Below are 19,265 nucleotides of genomic sequence, written 5' to 3'. Positions count from 1 at the left end.
CAATGATCACTTTGTGGTGCAAATCTAAATTAAGCTCTCATGTTTGCACCTCACAATGTATTTACATTTGTGGTATGTCCAGTGTACAGTCTTGAAATCAGTCTTGTTTTTACTTACAGTTCTGCTGTGAAAAAGAGCAGAAAACACACTGTAAAATTCAGTTTATTTTGCCACATGCATAGAATAAGCTTTTTTTTTTTTTTTAATGTAAGGTTAATGTATTTCAAACCATATCAAGCAAAACTATAGGAGAAAAAAGAACCATGTTGGGTTGTGGTAGGAAACCACAACTATCAAGTTTTTCACTAGAACAAATCAATACCATGATATCCCCGTATTTACATGACCGCCTAGTATTATCATCATTTCATCCACACGCTTGCCAAGAACCCACAAAAGTAACAGCATTAACCTACTAAAGCAAACATAATGACTATTTTCCCATGCCTATTCAAATTCTTATTTATTTAAGAAAGCAAATTGCTTAAAAAATAGAGGACTGCTAATCCTCTATCAGTAAAACAGTTTACTGCTAAAAGTACAGTTTAACAAAAGCACTTTTATTAATAATAAAGTAATACTGAAATGGTATCCTAAACCATTCAAAATTCAAGCCACATGACTATAAAGAGAGTAGCATAAAAAGAATAACAGATAAATATGATCTACTCTGAAAATAAGCTACTCGACTATGCAGCAATTGGTTTTTGCGTGGTTTTAACACAATTTTTCATATCAAAAATAGACAGTTAATCAATATTGAGGTGTTTAAATATGTCCTGAACCTACAAACCTTTATATAATTCAGTGACTTTACATATAGGAGCTATCCCATTGGCATAGAAAGGATGATTCATACAGCTCAGGCTGTGTCCATGCATGGGTTCCTTGCAAAAAACAAAACAAAACAAAAAAACCAAACAAAAACCCCAAACCAAAACAAACAAAACAAAAACCACCAAACAAAAAACCCCTAATACATCATTAATTTGCATATCTAAAACTATTTCTTTTTAGATCCCTATCTAATTTCTCTCATATTAACTGTTTACAGAATTGCAATGTAAACTATATCCACTTTGACTGCTAAACACAAAAGAGTTTCTCTTGAAAAATTTTCTTAAGAAAACCAAATGGAGAGATGAAGACAACTCGCTTCAAGTGACCAAAAACATCTGCACATAGACTTCATTTTCCACAAATCCTACCATACCGGTAATTTTACATATTTGCGACCTTTTGTTAGGTTGCCCAGTTGATCAGAACTCTTCAGAATATTAAATACAGAGAAAAGAAAATCCAAATGTAAATGTGTCTGCTCAAGCTATATTCTGCTTTAACATAATGATTTTACATAATCATCAATTACATACTTTGTAAAGCAGATGAGGAAAGTGAGGAGATACCCATGCTATTGCCTCTGCAGCGCTCACCTCAGCCAGTAGCAAAGTCATGCCAACAACAACCAAAAAAAAAAATTAAAAAAGAAAAGCAGAAGACAAACAAATCCCTTACTTCAGAGGCTGCCAGTCCAAATCCTGGCATTTCATCCCAACACACCCTTCATTTTTAACTTCACTATGTCACAACCCACTCTTTTCCATAAGATTTAGTCTTAGCTCTCACAAGTCTTTGGCCAGGAATGATATATATGGTCGTAGTGACCCAGACAGTAAGAAGGGCTATAACTTTACAACAGCAAAAATAAAACATTGAATTGATAACAATTTCTCCCATGAAATGCCAAGGGTGGGCCTGATCTAATGCCCATATAAGTAAGTGAAAGATGCTCACATTGAATCAGTCTTCAATGAGCATAAACAAAGCTGAGGTATAAGTGCCGGGGGGGGGGGGGGGGGGGGAGTAGATTTCTAGCCATGATTTTTTATAATTTTTTTAAATCAGGCTTAAAGGGATATTAAGGGATACTTTCAACTTGCAGTTTTTGAGAATGGACTGCTTTTCTTTTCCCTCTCGATACTTACACAGGGCTTTTCAACAAAACACAAGCTGCTGGGCAAACTGGCCACGCAGGGGTAAACAGAGAACACTGATGCCAATAGCTGGCTCATGAACTATACAAACAAACTGAAAACTAGATGAACTGTTTGTTTAAAACCTTTTTCATTTTCAGTAATAAACTGACGTTGCCTAGTTTTAGTAGCAAACCTTTTCCAACAGAATTGAGTCTGCAGCGCTGGCCAATCGTATCTCCAGCACTCTGCTCATAAAACTCAGTTATTTTTAATGTGATGAAAATAGTATTTTCAGCCTGTCTGCCTGTTACCATGAAGCGTCTGAAAAAGTTCATGAAAACATCTGTTCGGATATCCAAGGTACCTGTGGCAGAAGCAGTTGTGTAACAACAGTCTCCCCTTTTGGTTTTGCTAGTTCAGCAGCCCTGTAATGCCTGTATTTTTCAATATATTGTTTCAGGTACAAACAAAGAGAATACATTCAAAACAGAATTTGGATTGGTTTGACAGGTGCTAACATGCAGTGGAAAAGATATGAAATAGAAATCTTGTTACAGAAATAAATAATGAATAACGCGGCAGCAAGCATGATCTCATCAAAGTCTTCATCTGAACAGAGCATAGTGGCAAAGACCAGAAGGCTCTTGTGTGACATTGTTATCTAAAGTCCTGATTAGATTTTCACCTCAGAGTTCTCAATTTTGGTAGCAATCATTGCAAAGATACTATGGTGACTGGCACTCTATAAATACATCACACAGACAGGTAACAGTATAGAAGACGGCTATCAGATAAGAGTTTGAAGCATTTGAAAATTCAACCCTGCCATTAGGTCTGTATAACAGTACTCAATTTTATGGCAGTAGAAATGTGATTACAGATAAAAAGGTAGGATTAGTGCTGCACAAATTCTTCTCCTCTTAAATTAGATTATCATCATTCAATAGCATTAGTTAGGTTTTTAGGGAGTGTCAGAATTCAACAAATATATAGGTATGTGTTAACTGTAAATTTAATAAAAGCCTGCAGCACAACCCAAAGGTCACGGTTTGATTGGCCTCGCTTTGCCAGACACTGCACAAAACTGCAACAAATGAGTCACACAACTTACAGTCGATGCAAGCTACTCTCATCTCAAGTATCTGCCAAAGAATATAAGCTGTTATTTCCTGTGTTTCTATTTGAGATTTTATTAGAAATTCATAATAATTCATTATAGGGTTAGGCTGGACTGGGTACCTCTGCATGAAGTACAATGTTTGATGCAGGCAATGCTATGGGAATGAGGCACTTGTCATCCCAGCGGATTTAGTCAGTATTTCCTCACTCCAGGGCCAGACGTGTGAGTGGGTGTCCATGTCCATGGCATGCACGTATCAGAGTTGTGATTGCTACAAATTATCATTATTTTAAAACACACCCACTAGTCATTTCCGCACATACCATAAGTACTCCAGATTACCTCCAAGCATTAAACTCAAATTCTTGATCTATTATTGTACATTATTACAAAGTACCTTACTAATACAATTGTAACCCATTGTAATGAAAACATCTAAAAAATATTTTTAAAAATCAACTTCTACTAAGTATACTTTGTATACAACCAACTCCTTATGTCTTGATAACAAATGGTACATTCAGTATAGGAGCTGCATTATTTGAGCAACAGAAAAATTGTACACTGCACAATCCAATTAGTATCACCATTATACGTGCTCATTCTGAGCAACATAGGTTCTGGCACAGTTGCTGCCTTTGGCATATAGGGGTTTCCTTTCACAGCCAGCAGTTCAAGTATGTCATGAAACCTGTGGGATGATTTGCTCCTGAAAAACAGCGTAATGCAAGCTGTGGTGATGATACAAATTATAATTTGTATTCTTGTGGACTTACTCATCTGATCGTTGCACTTCCTGTTCCAAGCACTGGGAATCATATATCCAACATTTTTAGTGTTGGATTGGACAGCCAAATGTTTTGGGAACTTTTTTGCTCCCCAGCAGTAGTTGCCTGCATAGCCCTGAGGTTTTGAGACATCAGAGGCAGGACAGGGCTGTTCTGGGAAAGCAGTAGTTCAGCACACTTGCCACATGTGCCAGAAGATCAATGGGAAATACTGAAGATTCACTGAGCTGATACTGCAAGAGAAAGTTCCCAATCCCTTACTTAAATTGCCTCCAGTGAGACCCATATTTGTGCCTCTGCTTATGCAGCTCTACTCTCTACTTTGTGGGAGCTCCTTGGTGCTTTCTGGCACTCTCCCATGACCTGGGGCCACCTCTGTCATGGTCAGACCGTAGGTACACGCATGACCACAGCACGCATCAGCTACCAGAGACTCCCCCATCTGCATCAGAGGGGAGCCCAGATGTAAACTAGCATATATGCAGGGCAGATGATGAGTGAGCATAGAGCTTTCTATCTTAGCATACATGCACCCATTGTCTCTCACCATCTGCTAAATGAAAGAAAAACCTATGCATATATAGCCACACTAAATTTGCAAGAAGAGTAATTTTCAATCGTTTGCATAACTGTAGTCCATTTTTTCCTAACAATGCACACTAATAGGAATGACTTATAGCCCCAGTTTAGCATGCTACTAAACTACTGCTGTCTTCGCTTTACCTCTGGAAGAACAAGATAACCTTCCTGAGCTTCCTTTGTAAAATGCAAAATATTTCAGCCAAAAACATCAAGCTCTGACATTCACATATGTATGCTAGTGCCTAAATTAAGGTATGTATGTTTGAAATTTGTATCCTTCAAGGACAATCTGTGTAGGAGAGATAAACATTATAAAATGTAGACAGCTAAATAATGAAGTAAGGATTCTGGAATTTAATATAACTCAAGCACTGAGCTGTACGTGTTTGGGTTTTGGAGTTTTCTTTTCCCTTTTCCAAATCGCATTACAAGAATTATGGTTTCCTTAAAAAAAAAAAAAAAAAAAAAAAAGTATTTGCTATGATGAATAGTAGTTCCCTAAATATTTTTAGTACAAGACATGTAATTTACTCAATAAGTGAAAAAGTTTGTTTAGAAAAAACTACTCAACTATAGCAAATGTCCAAAATCATTCTCCACCTGCAGAACCATAAAAGGGCTCAAAACAGAAGCAGAACGTTTTACAACAGCTGGTCTCTTTCAACTTTCTCTAATTTTTATAGCTATTTTTGGTTAATTTTTTTTTTAGTACACTGCAGCAGGACTCTTCTAGAAACAGGCAGACCATGATTTCACTCATGCAATTCCATGAAGCAGAGGTGGATCGCTGTTATCCCAAACCACCACCAGCCAGACACATGCAGGGTCAAGTTATGTACTCTCACACCAGCACTGAAAACTTATCAAATATGGCCCCGATCCAGCAAAGCACTTAAGCACATGCTTTACTTTAAACATGTAAGTAATCCTATTAGAGTAAACGAGATTCAGCATAAACCCCTGGACTGAATCTCAGAATACCTTGGTTGTGGCCCTGATTATGTCAGCGACCGACTGCGTGACTTTGGACAAATCACCGTGTTTCTGTGTCTTTATTTCCTCTTTTGCCCTTTATGTGTGTTTACCATGTCGCGCATCACCTCAACAAAAATAATCCCAATCTGGAATCTTCCAGAAACTGCTGTGCTACAAATAACAGCAGGGATACTTATGTACTTCAGTCCCTTTTCAAATGCCTGTCATATACTCAAAACTAATGCTCACCCAAAGAAACCCCAAGATGACATCCCCTACCCTCAGGTCTACTTATCCAGTATTGACAACCGATTTCAAAAGCACGACATTGCTCTTAAAAAGCAGTTGCAGAGAAGGAATCCAACTAAAGGATACTTGCACCGGCCAGGACAGCTCCCAAGCACGTGCGGTTACACGCGCAGGACTCCTGCTGCAATTCCCCTCCCACCGCTAGTCCCTTGCTCACAGGGCAACCTGAGATCCCAAGCCCTGCCTCGGGATTCACGGGTCAGCCTGCCACACTTCTGCCAGCGCCGTACCCACAAAAGGAAAAAAAACTATACAGTCCTGGGAAAACCGCTTTTAAGCATGCAGGTGGAAGACAGCATTGTCACGCAGGGTGCAATGCGTTTACGCTAAAAGGCTTTATACATTCAATATTTTTAGACATTGCGATACAAGATACAGTTTTCCACAGGTAGGCCATATGCCATCAACTTATGCCATGTCTTAATGATCCTGAGAATATTTTCACATAAAGAATTCTGCATTTGCACATATATACAACCAGGCAACGTGTTTACTCTGGCCATCACACTTCCTGCTTCCCGGCAGTTGTCACAGGCAATGTCACTGTCACAAGGAGAATATGGATTCGGCTCCTAACAATGAAGCAGGCACGGATGAGTGGGCAGGATACTCAAATGAGTTTCAGAAAGACTTGAGGTGAAATACTGTCCCCAGTGAAATCAATAATGGTTCTCCCATTTACTTCAGCAGAGTAAATATTTCAACTGGTTTTTTCTATGCCTTCTGGTCATCTCAGTGCCTAACAGAGTAATCATTTATTTTCCTCAGGAACACAGGGAAAAGGACAAAACGGATAGAAAGTGAGGGAGTGAGGAAGATTTCAAATTAAATGTACCCTTTTTCCAGAATAATTAAAAAGAAACCCCAAACCTTACAATGATTCCTGTAGTTATAAACAATGTAGATAATGAGATTAGATTAACACAGTTACGATCCTCCTTTCTAGGAACTCATTCACAAATTCCTCTTCTGTCCTTGAAACACCTGTACACCACATTGCTGCTTTCCCAGCTGAGCCAAAGAAGAGCTCACAGCGGCAGCAACACAGCTTCGCGTGTGTCAGTCTGCTCCGCATCAGGCCTTTTGCATACAAAGATATCTATTATAAGGCACAGGCGTCATGAGCTGTACTCTGTTAATTAAAATACTTTCTGCTGCAGATTGGAAGCCTGGCCTACAAGATACTTGCCAAAATTACGTTCAGGAGCACAGCAACTGAAATGCATTTCTGAATAGATCAGAAGTTAGTTACTTTTGACTTTTTCTGAATGTGTGCTCTGTTCTCATTGTACGACGAAGGGAAATACAGTCAAAAGGTTATACATAACTGTGTATTTGCAGCAACTTAATGGACATAATAAACTACTGGTTTTCAGAAGCCATTCAAGATTTTGGACATAAAAAAAAAAAAAAAAAGAACCTGTACAGTAACCTGTACCAGAGCCTGAAACAATGCATACCATGCATAACACAATAAAGTTACCAAATAAGTGAAATTTACAGTAAGCATGCTGTCAGTAAGTGTTGCAAGTTTCCAAAATCAGTTGGCATATCAGACAACAGTGAGCATTTACTATGCATCTTAGAGCTCTTGAAGTCCTTAGCAGCATTCAAAGTTAAGGTTGACATTTCATCTTTAATTCATGCTCCTGTGTCTTTCTGTATTAACTACCAACAAAGCAGCATGCTAATCGCCGCAGCGCAGAGAGCATGCGCGAGGCAGGGGCTGTGCAGGCTCCACCGAACGCCGGTCTGCATCTCCAGGGAAAGCAGATCTCTGCCTTTCGACAAGGGAGGCAGCCACCAAATCAGTAATGACAAACTTGAACATCGCAGCAGCTGAGACGGAGATTATCGTAAAGAGCAACAGAACAGTATGCTCATGAGATCTATTTAGAAGCAATTTCCCTAGGAGAAACTTTTCTTCAGCTACTGAACCTCCTTATTTGAGCCCACATTATTTCTCCCTCTTAAAGTGATCTTTGTACTTCATCAAACTTTATCTACTCATTTGGAAAGGATTCTAAAAAAACCCAGGTTTTAACATAAGTTTAGACTTTGTACAGCACCCTTCTCTTCCCCAGCATCTCATACAGCGCCTCACAAAAGGCCCCAGAGGTTGGACAAACATAGCACCAGGAAAAACACAGTGTGAAAGGGATCTTTATGTGCATGTGTGAGGGCCCAGTGCTAATAGCTCAATGTGCTATTGACACATCACAGTGCAAACAGCTAAGTCTTTTTCAAAATAGCATGAGTCACAGTGTCATTCTTAACTTTACCCTTCCCAGATTTGGGTAATTTGTGAAACAAATCATCCCCGTATCAATAAAACATATTTCTGTAAATGAAGGTAGCCGCTGGGAAACGACTATTGCTTCTGACTGTAACGTTTACTCCATAAACTACACATGCCGCAGAGAAGGCGTGAATAGACAGAAGTGGTGCTGCAACTTCTCTGACAATCCTCGTCAAATCAAAATGTTTGTTATCTTCCGGTGCTAGCAGCTGAGGTACTTTTAGATAATCCTCCTGTTCGGTATAATCCTTTAGTTAGAGACCGGCCGTAACACAGCCGGAATCCTCCGAAAGAGCCGAGCCGAGCCGAGCGAGGGAGGTGTCCCTTCCCCTCCCTGGCAGGGACGCCCCAGCTCCCTCAGGGCTCTGCCCGACCCGCCGGGGCAGCCGCAGCGGCTCCAGCCCGGGGAAAAGTTCGGCCAGTCCCGGCCCGAGCCGCCAAGGGCCGGGCGCTGGGGAGAGCCGCCTTTTGTTCCCTGCCCGCGGGGGAGAGGGACTCGCACCCTAAAGTTGCTGGCGGGGCTCTGGGGGTTTCGGGCTGGACCGAAGCGCCCAGGCGCCGGGCCGAGGCAGCGGCCGGCTGCGGCCTGGCGGGCGGCTCCCCCCGGGGCGAGCCCCGCCGCGGCCCCGCCAGGAGGAGGGGGGCGGCCCGGCTGCTCCCGGCCCCGCGGCCGCCGCCAACTTTCCGGGGCCGGGCGTCCCGGGGCCCCGCGGGCGCAGCCCGCCGCCTCGGGCTCTCGGGCGTCCCCCAGCCCCGAGCCTCCCCGCCCCGACGGAGCCCAAACTCCGGCTCTCGGGGACCCGGCCCTGGCAGCGGCACGAGGAATTAACGCACGCGGGAATAATCACCTTGTTGTAGTTGTAGTAACCCAAACACTGGGCAAAGTCCAGGTTGGAGGGGTCTCCGGGAAGCGAGCTGCCCGCCGCAGCCGGGTAAAATCTTACATCCATGCCGGTGCTTTGGTCCAAGAAGTGCACTTGGAGAAGCCGCCGGGAGGTTTAATAGATCCACCTTCAGGTGCCTTCCCCGGGGCTGGGGCGCGGGCAAACCGCCGAGGGGCCGGAGCTGCGGAGCGCCGAGCCTTCCCGAGGAGCGGGGACGACCGCGGGCCGGGAGGCGGCGGGGGAAAGCGGCGGCGGGAAAGTGCAGGTAAACAAGGAGGAGAGGAGAGGAGGAGAGGAGAGGTGGGCGGCGGAGCCCAGGTGGGTGCCCGTCCGCCTCGGCGGGAGGAGGGGAGGGAGGGAGGGCAGGAGAGAGAGAGAGAGAGAGGGAGGGAGAGAGGGAGGGAGGGAGGGCTGTTGTTTTTTAAAAGCTCAGTGCCAAGCCACGGGCTTTGCCTCCGCATTCAGGAGCAGCTGCTGTACACAAAGGAGCCACGCGCCCGGCGCGGACGGACGGACGGACCGACCGCCGCAGCCTGCCCGCGCCGCCGACAAAGGTGGGGGGGACCCGTCACCGCCGCCCGCCCGCGGGGCCGGGGAGCCGGGCACGGCGGTGTCACAGCCGCCCCGCGGCCGCCGGGGAGGGGGCAGCGGCCCCGCAGTTGGTGCAACAGGGCTGCGCCGGCCGGGGCGGGCGGAGCGCAGCGGGGCCAAGTGCCGAAGGAGCCGGCGCCGCGCTGGCACCGCTCCCCGGGAGGAGCGACCGGGGCCCGCGCCCCTCCCCGCCCCGCCGCCGCCCCTCCCGCCGCCCGCCCGCTGCCGCCCCCGGCGGCCGGTGCGGGGTCCGCGCCGCCGCTCGCCCGCCCGGGCCGGGAGCGGGGCCGGGGCGGCAGCGGGCGGGCGGGCGGCAGCCGGCCCTTCCCGTGGCTGTCCTCCGTCCGGGAAGGTTCCAGGTGAGTAACTTTCACCGCTTCCACCAGTTTTCTGTCTTTTGTTTTCTGTTGGTAATGCACTTTATTGATTGACACCGCTGTCTTGCTGCGTGAGGTTGGTGGCAGAAGAGATTTTTCTAACGTACTGTCAAGAGCAGGACTTTAAAACACAGTAGCCTGCCCCACAGAAACCTTCTTGAACTTCAAAGTGGCTGGGTGCTGAGTCAAAGCCATCCACTAATAACCCAAATTTGTTTAGTCGGTCATACGTGCTGCACGGCTGCATCTGCTACCCTGCGTGGAGCTCTCCTGACCCAAAATCTTGCTCCAGAACTTCTGGAGGAAACACTAAAGCAGTACAAAGGCCATTTAACCTCATGACTCGTGCCCTGCAGACAAGATGCGAGGAAGACGGCGGCTGCAAATGTGCCCTTGACTCAAGGCTGCTGTGACAGGCAGAGAATTGCCCTTCAGGTCTAGGGCTGAGTCCTGTGCAGTTATAACACAACTGGAAATACACCCCAGGCTGTCTTTAGTTTACTCCATTTGGTTGCAAAATAGCAATGACAACACAAGTACACAAGGTTTAGCTGTACATCACCAGCAAGACCTTCTCTGAAGGTCTGTGCATCTCTGCTGTGGCTGCCGAGGACGGATACCCTGGGTCTATGCCGCAGGCCCAGTTCTGGCTGAAGCCTGCGCCTCAGAGGTTTAATGCCTCACACTTTGCGTCCAGGCATGATTTTGCACTGCCTACATAGATTGGGAGCAAACCGTAAAACAGTCAACAGCTACAACACGTAGAAAGGGAACGTCTTCCCAACGCCATTCCTAGAAATCTTATTTTCAATATTTATGGTGGCACAAGTAGCTCCTGCGAGCACAGGAGACACCAGATCACCCTTATTCAGGGTATTGATCCTGAAGCACCACAGTTTGAAGCAAAGAAAGATCTCTAAAGTGACGTTTTGCACTAAGAGCTGAATTAAACATAGCACAGATATACATCGGTGTTTATATGGAGTACTTAGAATTTAACTTTCGAGAAAACATGTATATCAACTGGTAAATGCCTCGGTAGAAAACAGGCATATTCCGTCAAATACTTAATCCAATTTCATGGTCATTGAGTCAACCATTTTTAACCAAAGGGAAAAAACTGCAAAATCTACTCTGTTGCTAGAAGGCAAATGGTTGAGGAACATACAGCATAGAGCATTGACACAGGCACACCCCATACCTGTGGCAAAAATTATTTATGCTCCTGAGAGAAACAAATTGTTCAGAAATAAAAAGACATGTAATCTGTTTCAGAATGCAACATTGCATTAGAGCATTCCTCCAAAGCAGTGATGGAAAAGTGGGAGTATATAGGCACAGCAAACTCATTGCAACATTTCAGCTGAGGTTAATAAAGTAATACCTGCTTTGTTTTATTCACTGGGCGACACACATTTCTGTAAACCCAAGTGTAAAAGTTGGAATAAGCAGATTCTCAGGTATAGGAACAGATCATGGGCACCAAGTTCTGAGGTGCTCTGCTACATAAATCCGGGTATTTCCAGACTGCCTTGCTCTGGTTCTCTACACTTTTAACGAAATCTGAAAGCATATTCCCATTGAATTCAGAGGGAAATTACTTCAGTGAGGAATGAATGGCAAATGATTCCAAGTTTAGGATTTGGTCCCACTGTCATACCGAAAGGAGCCTCTGAAAGGCTGCAGGCCTATACAATACGTGGCTTCTGGGCAGTGCACGGCCTACGAAGCACTGTGGCTGCTGCACAATTCCAGCCTTGGCTGGCGAGGGGCGGTACGGCCGCCCGACTGGGCACACCCCGGGCTGACCAGCCCAGCTGCTCGCTCCCGTCCCACCGCCTGGGCAGCCGCCTCCGTTCCGCAGCCAGAAACAGGAGCTGCGGAGCAGGCGGTGGCAGGCAGGACGCACACGAGGTGCTGTGGCGGGCGCCCAACAGCCGCCTCTGGGTTAGAAGTCTTAAAGTCAAGATAAGCAAATAATGGTGATGTAAATAATGATGAGTTCAAGTACTCTGATGGAATATACTGCTTCCAACACCATTTCTTCTGAAAATAAAAGAACAGGCACAATAGGAAAACCCCAAAATATTCCATCTTGATGTCTCTGGTGCAGGAATTTAATATAAAATTGAAATGGAATAAGTCAGAATTAAAAAAAAAAAAAAATCCACCTAGGCAAAACACTTATCCCCAAAATATTATTTGGTGAAAAGTTTTTAAATACTGTCTATTTATACAATTATGAAACTAAAATGTAGACATTTGGTGATATTTCCAACCAAAAAAATTCCAGTTCCTGACTATAATCTGGCTTTGGCACCTCTACTGAGTGCCCAAATTACATCTTTTGCAGAACTAGTAAGACTGCAGTGAGATTAATGAGTGATTTAAAGAAAAACAGAAGAGAAACTGGGATATATATGGTGATTTGTTTTTCTTTTTAAACAAAATATTAGGTTTTATGTGATATTGTGCCAGAGAGAATTTTACAAACTAAAAAAATTAGGCAAGCGTGCGTTTTCCTTTCTCAACACCTCTTCAATGTAGTTTATTAAATAAGTAAACTTCAGTTATCTCTGCTACACTTTAAATCCATATACATGAGGTCAGATCTGTTTGTTAGTAACAATGTATTTATCTCAGGAGTCCATTAAAGATGGAATATGAGCCAAAGTATTTACATCTTTCTGTACATATCGCTTGAAAGGAATCCAACAAATTCTTCTCTCAAGGTCCTTCAGTAAAACTATGCTTTGGAATTCTACTTTTTTTTTTTCTTTCAGAGCAGTTGGAAGTATGAAGTATTTGCAATTTTGAGTAAGTATTCCCTTCTTTTCTGCTGGTTTAATAAAAGTAAGCATCTACCTACAGTAAGTGGAGTACGCCAGTAGTTTCCCTGGTCCTGCGTAGCCTTGATTTCGAAGAAACTTTTTGAAAAGCACTGTTCCATAAAGATTCGAATGTATGCCCACCGATGCCAACAATTATGATTCAGGCAGTAACACACAAACTGTGACTTTGTTCCATCTTCAGCTATACTTTCTTCTGACTCATCATCACAATTCAATTTTAAAAGCCATTAAGAACACTCAAACTGCTTTTCTGATGTAAGAGCAGAAATTGTATTGGAGTGAATCAGTCATATACGAACTTGAAAGTATGCACGCACAAATTCTCACTGCTGCCCAGAAACCTTTCAGCTCGCACAGGTAAATACTAATGTTCCAGGCCTAGCTGATTCCCACACAAGCCTGGTGAGTCCTTTTCTTTGTACCAGGACATAGCAAGGGAACGTGTTTAATGGTTACGGCTTATTTGCTTTAACTGGTACCCATACAGCCTCTGCAAACTACTTTGCAAACCCTGTGTCAGCCTCCCAATCTGTAACATGGATACAGTACCAGAGGCACAGTAACGTTTTCTTTCTTTCTTTTTACTCTACGGAAGTCAAAGGCACTGGGAGGAGATTTACTCCAACAAATAGCAGAGTCAGGAAGAAACCTCAGAGATAAGAGCAGACACACCAGCTCCCTAACATCCAAACGTTCACATAGCCAGCCAAGTCTTCCACAAGTACTGCAACCCAACAACCCCCATGTCTCTGGCACGACAGTCCCCTCACTGGCAAAGATAACAAACATCAGGGGGGCAGGAAAATGAGGAATAAGGAAAGAAGGGGTGGGATGAACAAAGGCTGGACTGAGACTCCTCGCTCCAGTTTCACAAAGCAGAATCAACATTAATAAAGACCTGACATCCATTTTCACAGCGCAGGGTCCACATCTACTGGCTCCTGTAAGAACTGGGAGGGACAAGAGGAGATGGGAGAATATAACAGCCCCGATGTCACTTGTTAAGGAACAGTGTCTTAGCCCCTTCCCCCCACAGCACATGTGGAGGATGAAAGGGCACAAAACAAAAAGGATGGAATACAGGAGGAGAAAAGGAGGACAGAGCACCAGGCCTGATTTAGAAAATAATCTAAAGCCTCCTAGAATCAATAGGAAGTCCCTTTAATTGATTGCAATGGGCTTTGAATTAGACCTATATTCTACTTATCAAGTACAGCTGCTGAGAATCAATAATATTTTGACTTACCCCTCAAAGCAACAACTACACTGGTAACTTTTGGCTAAGAAAAAGTACAATTAACAGCATATTAATTCATTAAAGTTATCTCACTGAAGTCCCCTTCTCATCAGATTGTACAGTCAGCTGGCATTTATAAGCGATCATGCAGGCATGAGTATCCTATATAAATGAGGCAGTAAAGAAAAAACTTTTGTTCTTAGCATTAATTCAGATCAAATATTCATTGATATCTACATTTCTCAGCAAGTATCTCAAGCAGAGATCAATAAACACTTATTAGTAACTGACCATGTTTCCTGCAGTAAAGGAGGGAATGTCAGCCAGCAGATGGGAGCAGCCAAATAATCGGGGGAGCTGGAGTCTAGTGCTTGTCTGCCAGATGATCATTTACCTTCTCTTTGTCTCAGTTGCTGCATCTAGAAAACTACAGATCAAAGGATTTAAAAAAAAAAAAAAAAAGTATTTTTAATAGTCATTCCTTAAAAATACAAATCATTATTTCAAATTACAAGTGTGGACTGTTGCAGGGGAAAAAAAAATCACAACTGAAAGTTTTTTGTTTGTGAAAAGTCTGTTTCTTTCAGGCCCAAGCCAGGAAATGCATTACTTCGTGAAACTGGGAAAAACAAAATTATTAAAATTTTCAAAGTGCCTACTTTGATGTTTCTGTGGATTGCTGAAGTCTCTTACCTTATCTGAAGTATTTTACCACCTCAACTCACATACGACAATTTTAACTATATTCTAGCAGAAAAACAAGTATTTGAGTTGTTTACAGAGCAGAGACAACCACTAATACTGTTGAACTTTGTTACAGCAAAAAGGTTTCTGCTGCTTTAAAGAAAGTATTCCACAACCCTCCAAAATAACCTGTGTGTAATGGACAATATAGGATTACTTTTTGGCAGAGTGAATATCCTGTTGCTATTGACTGCAGTGTTACAGTATCCTGACATACTAGGATACAGTTATTGTGAGATAAAGACCACATTGAAAAACAAACTGATTGCAGTACTGAAAACAGAAAAGGAACTGTCCAGTAATATAAAAATTAACTTCTTTAAGAGAACAATGACTGGAACAGTGTCGTTTCTAGATTAGCATTAAAGAATAAAAGCTTTAACTGAAACTAAGAAACTGTTGTAATGTATTCCTTTCTTCCAGAGATGCCATTTTAAAGCAAGGCAGGAAAACTTGGTTAGCGATGGCTCTGTGTGTATATATACATGTATATATACTGCATTTATATCATCTGTTGATATAAAGCTGTGGAAGCTGTGTGGTATGTTTCTGTTTGTTTGTTTTTCCCCTCTGGCCCTCTCCACATTTATACATTTGTTGAATTTAAACTAAAAGAATTACTAAAAGAGGGGGGAAAAAAAGCTGCTGGCATCTACTAAAGGGGATTTACAAGGACAATGTCTACAGAAAGAAAAACATGTTCATCATGAGCAATTCAAATTCTTCTTTAAATTTCTGTATTAGTCTAAAGGAATTTGTCAGCCAGAAACTTTCATTTTACAGTAGATCAAATCTAATTACCAAAAGAATTATTTTAATGAAACATATCTGAAAAGTCTTGGTGAGTTATGGTGAAGAGTTATTTCTGGGTGAGAAAGGTTACATTTAATCCTTGTATCTGCACCAGATTCACTCACACATGTTTTTCAGTTTTAATTTCATCCAATGTTCTATTAAGTAATTATTTGAAATATATAGCATAGAGCTATATGACCTCTGATACGTTTCAGGTGCACAGGTTTCATTAAAAAGCATCTAAACAAGGATGCGGTGATGTTCCTGGAGTGATCAAGAAAATATCTTTCTGTGATTTTGTGGGTTTAATGCAATAATACTGTATTTCCCTAGAGAGAGGGCACACTTACCCTTGAGAGCCTGCGTGGTGCCCTTGGGAGATGTGAGAAAGCGGTGCCCTGGCTGTCCCCAGAAGCCATGGAAGTGGTTGTATATACTCTCAGTGACCCCAACGCACGTCTTTTGGTGGTGGGTGTGGAAGGGATGGGCTTTTGGTCATCGCTTGGAAGTCACTCAAGGACTTGATGAGATGCTGCCAAGATTTAAGGTAAAAAGCCATGTATAGTTTTACAGTCATGCTTTAAAAATAAAAGTCATTATTTAAGAATGCTGCTGTTCTCATGTCCCTTTCAAATGGTACAGAGCCTTATTGTGATACTAATGTCACCTTCTACCAGCACAGGTTATAACATAAAATAATTAGTGACAAATGCTAGAGAATATGTGAAGAAATAGAGAAGTTTATCCACATTTGATAGGACTGTAGACATACAGCTTTATTTGGATAGATCCATATAATAACTGGAAGTAGTCTTCCAAAGGACTCATCAGTTATCCTTTAGGTCTCCTAATTAATGATGTAGTCTTCTGAGAGCATATTAATAACTCCAGTATTAATAGCAGCATAATTCTAGCTGAGAATTAAAAAAAAAAAACACTTTTTAGTAAGTACTTGTACAATAGAGTTTGGGACTTAGTAATAGACGCACACATAAATTCATCAGATTAAAAATTAACAAACAGATTTCTAGAAGTGTGATCTAGGGACCGCAATAACATCTCCAACACAAACGGCTATACTTTCATTTAGGCGACTTACGTTCAGTTTATAGAGTTGAGCTCTCATTTTTGATGCTTCAGTGGGCCAGGTTTTCAACATTGAAAAGCTGAAGACAGATTTCATCCAGTCCTCTAGACTATTTCCCCAAGCTCATAAACAGTATGTGCCAAGCTGTTCTTAAAGAATCAGCCCTCATTTCCATGAATGGCTAATATTTAATAAAACATCTGATCACAAAACCAAATCTAAAAAATCAGTACTAAAATAACACTTCGACTTGCTACTAAATGCAATGTTCTTTGATATAAATCCATTTCAACTCCATTTATTCCAGGGTTCTACAGCAGTCAAAATAATCAATGCAGAATTTTCCATGTGATTTACACATTGCTTTTTAAAATGAATTGACTGAAACAAAAAATGCTTATTTCTGCTGCCTGGCTTGTTTTCTAAAACATATTCTCTTTCTTTTAAAGTGAGAGAACGACCTCTGCTTCAGGAACAATTTTCTGAGACAGTGTGTTTATCAAATGGCTTCTCTGCTTTCATGAAAACAATTTATTTTCACTGAACTCTTCAAGATAAGCATTGAAGTCAGGAAGAATGTACAATGACATTTATAATTACATTCAAGAAACAAATATTTTCCTACAGAAAGGTTTTGGATTTTTATCTTTTTTAGAGATACAAAATATTTTCTTTCCTCCAACATACCATTTAAAGTTATTTTCTCCCTGAAATTACAAAGTGTATTTTCATATGCATGGGAAGAGAAGCCCAGGACAGTAATCTTCTCATAGAAAGGCTACAGTATGCATCCTAAACAATGAAAGCTGTAGCATAATCCTTACAACCAAATTGCCTTCCCTGCCCCACTCTTAGGAAATAATCTGCAGACAAATGACAGGGAGAGCAGGGGGATTCATGACCTTGCAGAGCCTCCTCCAAACGCCCCCCATATGCCCAATCTTAGAAAATGGACAAAACAATTGTCCCTTGGAATGGCATGTCCATCCCTCCAGCTTTCCTCCCACATTTTCCCCTTGCTCAGAGACAGTTTCTTAAGCCCCGGAGCTCTCCACAGAGCCTACGGACATAGGGCATGGTGCCTCCCATTCTTTGGGGAAATAGAGGATCTTGCTAAAAAAGCTCCCTCTCTTTCCCTTATGGATTCAGCCCTGGACCCGTTCTCAGCTATCAACAACAAAAGCTCAGTCATGCCAGACAATTACTGCTTCCTGCTATATTCTGAACTGCCCCTAAAATCAAGGTAGTCCATAATATATCTCATCTTTCAGAACAAAGCAGCCACAGATTTAGCCATATAGTGCCTGTAGTTTCAAATGCAAATTCAATAACTACCTATGCAAAAGCTGCCCATGAATATATTTAGGAGTTCCGTTTGGGCTGCCTGGAAACGTGGGTCTTACTGGATTAAAAAGACATATTACAATCACTCCAATGAATGCCCTTTAATTTGTGGGAATTCGTTTTAGAATTAAAAATCTAAGATCTGGTTTATTCCTTGTCAGTCAAACATCCTAGCTTTTCATTATTCCATTTTTTCAGTGCATGGAGGTAGTTCTCATCATAAAGATTCTCTGATAAAGTTCTCCTCCGGAGATATACTCTTTTTGTAGGCTCAGCTAGTGAAGAAATATCATTCATTTGTAATACTCATCAAAGAGAAGTGGGAAAAAATCAAAAGCAGCTGAAAAGAGATTGTATTTCACTAATATACACCAAGGCTTTATTTAAAATATACAATGTTAAATTTGATCAAATATCAACCCACCATTCAGAGTGAAATAATCTCTTTTAATTTGCATGTATCTGTGTGCCAAAGAGAAGCGTGTTTGCTTTCAAGCAGGTGCACATCCTGCTATGACTAAATCTCTAACTCATCAAATTGCTTTACCAGTGTGGGACATGCCCTTTTTTCTGGAACAGCTTCAAGCATTTTCCCCAGCATTTCAGCCACCTGTTTACCGAGTTCATACTCCAAAGGAGATGCATGCAATTAGAAACAAGGAAATGAAAATAAATGACCTTGTTTGTTATAAATAACAAAGAGACTCAGCAAAATTAATGCAGTGAAGCCTGACCTTCTGACCTGAAAGAAAGAATCACCTCATTCCTTTGTAGCAGGCTCACAATGCTCCAGCACCAGGCATTGTTATGCAGCTTTGCCTCTTTTGATGGATCTTAAAGGAGTATATTCTAAATATTAAATGTTTTACAAGTTAGATTAGGAAATTTGCATTAAAAAGCACATTGCAACAAAGTCAAGAGAGCAATGATAAAGATTATCACTGCTTTATTTAAAGAGGACAGGTAAGCCGTGTGTATATTAGTTCACTATACTACAGTTTTTCAACTGGAAAAAAAAAAAAAATATGGGACTCCAGGTACTAAAGAGCCACAGAATGGCTCCTTCAGTGCTCGGTGAATGGATCAGGGAGAAAGTTTTTAATTACCCAACTCCAGGAAAAGGAAACATTTTTCTTTTGTAAATTGTTTGTGCTATGATGATCTGACTTTTGAGAAAAAAGCAATGTACTTCCACAACTACTGCCAAAAATATAGAAATTTTTTTTCATTATCCTTTAATTAGGCGAGTAGAAATGCTTTCTTTTGTACGAAGTCTACTGAATAACGTTTCTCTGGGTTACATTT

The 19,265-nt window shown here is 42.0% G+C and overlaps 1 protein-coding gene across 1 annotated transcript in view; it reads right to left on the bottom strand.

The window, feature by feature from the left end:
• TOX3 (TOX high mobility group box family member 3) overlaps positions 1–8,999 on the bottom strand; it is a gene marked incomplete at both ends in the record, with an annotated part of 76,934 nt that extends 67,935 nt beyond the window's left edge. The window contains one exon of the mRNA XM_082318995.1: positions 8,898–8,999. Within this exon, the coding sequence (XP_082175121.1) occupies positions 8,898–8,999 (102 nt within the window). The remainder of the gene's footprint in view (positions 1–8,897) is intronic.
• Positions 9,000–19,265: the final 10,266 nt, after the last annotated feature.

The sequence above is a fragment of the Platalea leucorodia genome (genome assembly GCF_965183815.1).
Source record: "Platalea leucorodia genome assembly, chromosome: 8".
NCBI lineage: Eukaryota > Metazoa > Chordata > Aves > Pelecaniformes > Threskiornithidae > Platalea > Platalea leucorodia.
Note: the sequence above shows the minus strand (reverse complement) of the source record. Positions and strands in the feature narration are given on the sequence as shown.